Raw genomic sequence first — 8,343 nt, 5'->3', positions numbered from 1 at the left:
GAGAGGAGAAAGCTTAAGTAGTGTGGCTCGGGCATTTCATCGAACACCTCATGTGTATAGGAGGTGAGCTAGAGCACCACAAAACCCTCCCCTCACCGGCCAGAAAAAACGGAGCAGTGGAGTGCTCTACTCGCGGGCGAGGGGGTATATATAGGCACCTCATTGGTCCCGGTTCGTGGCTGGAACCGGGACCAAAGGCCCCTTTGGTCCTGATTCCAGCCACGAACCGGGACCAATGGATGTGGGCCAGGAGCGAGGCCCATTGGTCCCGGTTCATGTCTGGAACCTGGACCAAAGGGGACACATGAACCGGGACCAATGCCCAACGAGGCCCGGCCGGCCCCCTGGGCTTACGAACCGGGACGAATGCCCCCATGGGTCCCGGTTCGTGACTAAACCGGGACAAATGGGCTGGCCAGGCCTAGACCAAAGCCCTGTTTTCTACTAGTGTATATGTTGTGTCGTATAGATTTCCTCTCGTTTTCTTCCCTATTCTTAGACGGCTAAGGCAAACTTTTCCTTAGATTTCACTAGAGAGCCTGTGGATTCGCCTCCTCTCTTCTTGCCGCTCGACGGCGAGTGGCGGGGAGGAGAATCCTAGTGCCTCCATTCTGGTTAGTAGTTTAGGTTAGAGTTTTTCAGTTCTCGCATCAGCGCGTAGGCGGATGGCTTCGCTTCTTCTTCGAGTTTGTCTTCTGGGCTTCAATTCTCCCCGAGTTTGTCCATTTGGACGTAGTCGACCGAGCTCCGGTGTAGATTCCTGTCATCTCCTTGGGAAGGTGAGATTAGGCTTTCTTGTCATGTGCTGAGATTTGGTGTTAGGTGGTTAAAATTTAGTAAAGGGTTCAACGACGACGATTGCGGCTCCACGACACTGTCCTTAGTGGCACGTGCACGAAGACTTTCTGACTGTCATGCGGTAGGAGAGCGGCGACATCGGCGTATTCTGAGAGCGGTAAAGGTCATCTGATGGTCTCAAAACTTTGATGTGATTTTTATTATGTTTGAGATGCTTTGCACTGTTGATGAACTTTTATAAAAACATCTTTCGAAAAAGAAAAGATGGATGGATTGGGGGAGGGAGGAAGAGGGAAGAGACTCACGAAAGCACTCTTGGAAGGTAAACCATGTCTCACAATTTGGGACAAATCAGACATGACCCTCGTGAAATCCCATATAGGCAAAGAAAGAGAGGACAGCAGCTCGTGCCCATATTCTAGTCGTGCTCGTCTTGCAGGTCGAATGCTTCATCGGAAGATAGAGCTTTATTCTCCCAAACCTTCCCCCAAAACCACGCCTTGTGCCGTTTACGGAATACCGAATCTATCACAAACCGTCGTAACACCCGATGCGCCCTTCCCGATACAGCCGCTCGCAAAATCTCTTTCCACGAAGAGGCGCCCCGCCGCCGCCTCCCCCTCCCGAATGCCCGCGTCACGGCAGCTGCCCCTCCTCCTGAAGATCGCCGCCGCGGCGGCCGCCGGCGCATTGGCGATCGTCGCGGCGGCGCGCCTGCTGCGGGATGACGCGGTCTCCTCCCTCCGCCGGGACATCCGCGAGGCCGTCGCCGCCCTCGTCTCCAGCAACGAGGACGGCGACAGCGCCGACGGCGGCGGCGACGAGCAGGGGGACGAGGACGCGCCGCCGCCGTCCATCCTGATCACGGGGTTCCGGGCCCACGGGAAGAGCTCGCTCGTGAACACGGCGTGCCGCGCGCTCGCCGGCGAGGTGGGCCCGCTGCTGCTGCGCGCGGAGGCGTCGCCGCCGGGCGGCGGGTCCGACAGCACGAGGAAGCGGCTGAAGGTGAAGGCGGTGGTCTCCGGCGCGGACGGGGAAATGGGGGCGGAGGAGGCGGTGGTGGAGCTGCTGGATGCGCCGCCGCTCCCTGACGCCGCGAGGCTGACGAGGGATGCAATCGACGACGCGATCAGCAGCGGGAACCCGGAGTGCGTGGTGCTGGTGCTGCGATGCGACGCGCCCGCCAAGGAGCGGAATGCCGCCATCAAGCGCCTGCCGGAGATCTCTGCGGCCGCGAGGGCGAAAGGTCAGTTGGTTTCTAGAAGGTTCTAGAACTTTTCGCGTATTTTTTTGGAGACGGAGAGAATTCGCGTGACTGGTTTGTCGTACTGTTTATATATATTGGCCCTTAGCCCGTGAGGGCACGAATGGGGAATTCCCTGCTTGCAATTGCGGCCCAACCATTCAATCCACGGATCAATCGAGTATATCTTGCGGATTAACAAGAGCTGTGATCTAGAATCACTTCTGTAACCGCCAAATGAATCAACATGGATTCTCTGCTAAATGTTATGGTCTACTTCTCACTTCCTCAGTAAGATTTATGGGAAACACTTTCCATCATATGTCTGATACAAGAAACTTGCCAGACCAGTCATGTGCCGTTCGTTTCAGTAAGATTTATGTGGAGCTCTCAAAAGGAGATTTATATGGAGTTAAGTGTAGGTGATGATCCCTTCTAATCGGTTGGATGTTACAAACAACATATACTAAATAGCTTATTATTGTTTTCCTTGTGTTATATTCTTAGATCAGGGATTTGCAATGATTTGGAATGCTCACTTTTGCTTGCATTTGCATGTATGAATCATGGTGGTTTGAGATGCAGCCTTTATTGGTGATCAAAAGATTGACTATTTGATGATAAGCTTTGTACTAATAAATCACATGGATGCTCTGATATATGCTACTTCATTCGTTCCATATTAGTGTCGTGGCACATCAATAATTATGGAACGGAGGGAGTATTTAATTCACTATGCTCCTTAATTTTGGAGCTCTCCCATTCAATTGAGGTGTTCAATTTTGGATTTGGTTCATGATTTTGACCTGGTCAACTATTTCTCGACGAGCTCTCATTCAGTTGAGGTATTTAATTTTTTATTTGATTCACTATTTTTCGACGGTTTCTCAAATTAATCGGTAACAACCAGCCTGTAAAAACACATCAGTCATGTGCACCCTCTCACCATCTAAAAAAAGCATCAACATGTGACATTGTAGCACTAATATAGTACATGCAGCCACCAAGGCAAGAAACTTACCCACCTAAGTATTGGTCGATTAGTGGATAACACAGAATCACACCACCAAGAAAGCCCACTAAAACACCGCATTGTAAAAAAAACACTTAATCATCTTCCCCACGCGCCAAACCAACTTTTATCTTTGTGATATCCGAACAACACAAGCGGCGCAGCGAAGCACACCCAATCCTTCTAGTATCCTATATGTATACGTCCTAGTTAGATGTGTTTGGAGTTAAGGGTGATGACAATCCAAGTTATCAATTAGGCTGGATGTTACAAACAACATACATAACTATTCATTTCATATGTTAGCGAGGCTTAGACTAATTGTTACTTAACATCTGTTTACAGGGCTTAATTTGATTATTGCATTGACTTTTAAGAAGTCCGTGAGTTCAGTAAGGCAAGCTGAAGAGCTTCTAAGAGAGGTTTCCTTCAGGGCAAGGACGGATTGTGTATACTTCATCGAGAACTACACCTGGAGCAACAGTGGCTCCAACCTCCTCCACCCCCCTGTCATCAAGAATGACTTTGGGACAGATTTCACCGTGCTGACAATCATTCGACAGTGTCTTGAGTTCATCAAGCTAAGTAGGAGTCAAAAGGATAAGAAAGACCCCAAGCAGGCAGACACACAGGCAGACGCTAAAACAGCCCCTAAAGTTTAGCGACACAAATGTAAGGCATTTCTATAGTTATGCACATACAAGATCATCACTGGTTCGCACAGGTATGATCTTCTGCGGTATGATGTATGTTGACACTGACATAGTCTGATAAGCTGTATAAAATGTACCTTCATTATATATGTATAATGTTATAGGCCTGTTTATCTGCCTCTCTTGTGTAGCTATTGAGCTGGGTTTGTCATTTTCTAGATACATAAAGCAAAGTAGAAAGCCTCTTACTATATATCATTGCTCTTAAATATGACTGATACAACTTTTGATCACCAATATTATACTCAATCCCACCATACATAAGTCCAAAGATAATTAGACATACGTATTACTACCGATGGAATACGACCAAACCAACATCAGTCGGCCGGCCCTGCCTTGTTCTCTTTAGCTCATCATCAGTCTAGGGGTCCAGGCACCAGCAGTAGTAGTCTGATCCTGAAAGTGCCAGGAGTTCTTCTGGGCTCATCCTCTCCATCTCCCTCTGCCTCCAGGCCGGGTAGTTATTCTGCACCTCCCCTGAACCGGAGGCGTAGTCTCTCGGGTGAGCTTGTGATCTCATCCTGATATATAGCCTCATCGCCGCGACGCAGTCCTCGTATGGATCCTGAATGCCAGTATGGACATCATACCTACAACGGGATAGAAGGGGCAATCCCTTGAGCATTAGGCAATGGCCAAAGGGTTCAGAGAGTTTGTTTTATAGCTCAGTTATCAAAGTGACATACCCAAGATATGCTTGTGTGAGGTACTTCAGGGTATTGCTCAGCTTGCTGGTTTTCATCAGCGGTGGGTACTTTGCAGTGTCCCTTCACGTCCATAGATAAATTGTTGTTAAGAAAATAATATATTTTTTGAGGCAATTGAGGAAGAGATAGTAGGAACAAACTGTAGCTCACTGAGCAATGATCTGTACCTAATCATGAATGCTGGGTAGTCCAAACCTAGGCGCTCGAGGTCATGGTCCACGATATGCCCAACAAGGATCCTTGCCCTTCCATAGCTCCTCGGCCGTATCTTCCACAGCGGCTCCCCGTTGCACAGGATGTCCTGGATCCTCCTCTGCACAAGTTTCAGTGGCATTGCGTCCCTCAAGTACTCGGGCCTTATCCCAATCACCTCATACCTGAAGAGCCAAATGGTCAGGTTGATCTTTTGCACTTCAGAAAATAATCCATCTAGTTGATCATTGCCTGGCTAGTAAGCAGGACTGGTAATGGATTCCAAGGTGTGCTACCTGTAGTTTGTGACCGGAGCTGTAGGTTTTACATAGGTCTGGAAGATGATGTTCTCATCTTCTCCAATAAGGCACACTCTTGCACAGAGGTCCACCGAGCCGTCGCTCCCTCCTCCGACCATCTTGCAGGCCATGGCAACTGCGCGCCCACCTGCGCCGCCCTTTGGCATCTGAGAAAAAAGAAGACAAAAGAAGTGAGTGAAAAGTTGGCCGGGAGCTATAGCATCCATGTTAAGAAGAGGTCGATGGTGTCGGTTGAACGGAGTGGAGAACATCAATTACCGGAGCAGCGCGGGAGTACTGGCAGGCTTGGCGGTGATATCTGGCGGCGGCGGGGCTGTCGAAGATGTTGAGGCAGATGCCGCAGCCCCGGGCGCTGAAGACGCGCGCGCATTCCGCCTTGGGCAGCGGACCTTCATTGCCAAGATCAAGATCACAAGGAGCAACGTTCAGTTCAACTAGCTGCTGTTGATGCCATAGCTATAGATGTTTGCATGCAGCTAGAGGTATGGCAGTGGTTGCGTTTGGTAGCTTACCGATGAGGTGCTCCCTGAGTGACTCGAAGGAGCGGCAGTGCTTCCTGCAGGCGCCGCACTTGGGCTCGTGGACCGAGTGGTACGACACCTTCATGTGCTCCACAAGGTGCTCCATCTTGTTGTACTGCCGGAAGCACGCCGAGCACTTGTTCCTGGTACACAGCACACACATACATGGTTCAGTCAGGCAAGAACCCATCATCTCTCGGAGCAGCCTATCTTCAAGCTACGCAACGCTACCGGCTATTGCAGTATGTTAGCAGGTCACTAGGGTAACAAAAATGGCGTTTCTCAACGTCTTGTTACCTCAGGGTCTCCGCGGACTCCCTTCTGCTGTCCATCACGCTCCACAGATTCTTCGTGCAGGTCGATCAAGATCTCTCAGATCTCGAGGTTGGCGAGGATGAACGGTGTGGGAACGCCTATTTATAGGCCAGCCTTGTCGAGAGATCAGAGATGGAACCTTCACGAGAAAAGCCCCTTAGACTGTCATTGCTCCATTCTGAGGAATAAGAGCAATGCTAGACCTACGTAACAGACTTATGTGGAGGATTACTATTGGACCTAAGGGGAGGATGGGGTCCACCCCTAAAAATCAAGGGGGCAGAGATAATTAGGCTGCTTGTAATGGGTAGTAATCATGCATATGGTACTAGTGTGTGATACTACCTCTCTAAGGCTGGTCATAGTGGGGAGTAACTTAGACTAGTAACATAATATGTTACTAGTCTATGTTAGTACCTTCATAGTGGGTAGTGTCATAGGTGTGGTAACATAGTTGCCTTCATTTATTACTTTGTAGACTCATTATGCATTGGGAACCGCTATGTGATGGTAACATATTATGTTACTCTATTTGCCTCTCTCCTCATTAACTACTTGTCACATCATCATTTTTGCTTATGTGGCATCTATGTTACTACCTATGTTACTCCCACTATGACCAGCCTAATGCATAGTATCATGTACTAGTATCATAGATGACTTTATTTATTGCCATGCATGATACATAGTAGCATTGCATTTATTATGATGCGGTATCATTGTATGATACTCAACCATCTCTTTTTTCATTTAATTCTATGCCACACCATCAAAATTGCCTACTTGGCATGCATGATACTAGCTATGATACTTTCATTACGACCAGGGAGAAGGATTTACGTAAAACTTTGCTAACTTCACGTAGGTGTAGAATTATTGGAGGAATAACTAGACCTGCATGCAGGCGCTGTTAATGATACAAGAGACTCACATCCCTACGTGACTCCCAGTGCACAACAGCACAAGCATCTAATTATCTCAATATCGGATCAGGGCATGACAAGACGGTGTTCTCTTATACGTTCCGTGCCATCTAGAAATGATTAAATGATTAACGCTACAAGGCGTAGACAAATATGTGACGATTAAAATATATTAAGATAAGATGCAATGACAAGATTCTCGCAAAAAAAGATGTTATGGAAAGATAGCATCTCGTACAATGACGTGAATTGTCTTGTCTTTCATTCCAAGAGATCATCTTAGCTAAGAGAAAGCAAATAACTTATATTGTCTATACTCTTCCACGTCATCGATCGTCATATATAGAATATATGTGGCATTGCTAAATTAGCACCATTGCAACGTAAAAAGAACAAAAATAGCACCATCACAGGTGCCATTCAAGACATGTTTTCCCCTTATAAAGAAACCATGTATGTGGATGAAAGGAATTAATTGCCTTACTAACTTGCAAAATTCATGAAAAAATATAATCACACACCTCGTGTAAAACGGATAAGAAATAAATTAATAATGAACGTACGCCGCTACAACGTGATGTATATATTGCACGATGTTGCAGGAAGTCGCAATAGGAGATTATGGAGAGAACGTTCATTCTCTATGATTTTCATAAATGATATGACACAAACAACATTGCCGTAAAACCGGTATTTATCCCACTTTTGGAAACACTAGTGTCTCAACTCAGGCTTTTTGTTTGAGTTCTTAAACTATGTCATGTGGAACTACTATTAGTTGCTGTACAAAAGTAACTGCAGAATTATGGGCACTTTGTTTGGCTGCAAACTATAACCTAACTACTCCCTTCGTCCTATAATATAAGAACATTTTTTACACTAGTGTAGTGTAAAAAACGTTCTTATATTATGGGACGGAGGGAGTAACTACTAACCAAATGGATTACACATATATACCAACATAGATATTGCGTTCAGCGCCAGGGAAGCAGAGGCATTTTGTACACCAAAGGCCAGTTGAGACTTGAACATGAAAATGCTGCCTATCACTTCTCAGGGATGGAACAACAATAATGCACCACACAGACACACTGCCGACCAGTTAACCACGATTCAGCGGGTGTTTCAACGCCAAAAAACCAATGCACCACATACTAGCAGGAGCCCTTTAACACCATCGGAAATATGCCCTACACTGCCGATCAGATAACCTTAATTCAACGGATGTCTCAACGTCAAGAAATAATGGCGCCACATACAGCAGCAGCAGCAGCCCTTTAACATCACGGCCCGGGTGCGCGCGCGTGTCATTTTGACCGAGAATATGCAGGTTTGTGCAACTTTTGAGCTTCAAAACCAGAGGGGTTTTGGGCCTCTAAATCGGCTAAAGTCAGGAACAATGGTTAACGTCTGAGAACGGTCTGCTAGCTTATACGCAACGCTGGCTTAGATCCTGCGTCTATGGAGCTCACGTCCTCCAGGCAGCCGATTGGCCCGTGCTGATAGATCGCCATGCAGTTGACCGCTAATGGCTCATCTGATCTACACCTGGAGCTAGCTAGCTAGTGGACAAGTCACCGGGAAAGAAGAGGAGAG

At 47.3% G+C, this 8,343-nt stretch overlaps 2 protein-coding genes across 2 annotated transcripts; one reads left to right on the top strand and one right to left on the bottom strand.

Annotated features, from left to right (window-relative positions):
• Positions 1–1,236: 1,236 nt before the first annotated feature.
• On the top strand, positions 1,237–3,879 carry LOC119317605. The gene is made up of 2 exons (XM_037592090.1): positions 1,237–2,044; positions 3,399–3,879. Exons 1-2 carry the CDS (start codon positions 1,243–1,245, stop codon positions 3,713–3,715), a joined length of 1,119 nt encoding a protein of 372 aa, XP_037447987.1. The 5' UTR covers positions 1,237–1,242; the 3' UTR covers positions 3,716–3,879.
• Positions 3,880–3,937: 58 nt separating this feature from the next.
• LOC119317606 (RNA exonuclease 4-like) lies at positions 3,938–5,891 on the bottom strand. The gene is made up of 7 exons (XM_037592091.1): positions 5,807–5,891; positions 5,501–5,652; positions 5,247–5,377; positions 4,965–5,134; positions 4,644–4,853; positions 4,456–4,536; positions 3,938–4,359 (listed from the first exon to the last, which is right to left on the bottom strand). The coding sequence occupies exons 1-7, from the start codon at positions 5,839–5,841 to the stop codon at positions 4,131–4,133; spliced, it is 1,008 nt and encodes a 335-aa protein (XP_037447988.1). The 5' UTR covers positions 5,842–5,891; the 3' UTR covers positions 3,938–4,130.
• Positions 5,892–8,343: the final 2,452 nt, after the last annotated feature.

This window comes from Triticum dicoccoides, chromosome 6A (genome assembly GCF_002162155.2).
Source record: "Triticum dicoccoides isolate Atlit2015 ecotype Zavitan chromosome 6A, WEW_v2.0, whole genome shotgun sequence".
Taxonomy (NCBI): Eukaryota; Viridiplantae; Streptophyta; class Magnoliopsida; order Poales; family Poaceae; genus Triticum; species Triticum dicoccoides.
Note: the sequence above shows the minus strand (reverse complement) of the source record. Positions and strands in the feature narration are given on the sequence as shown.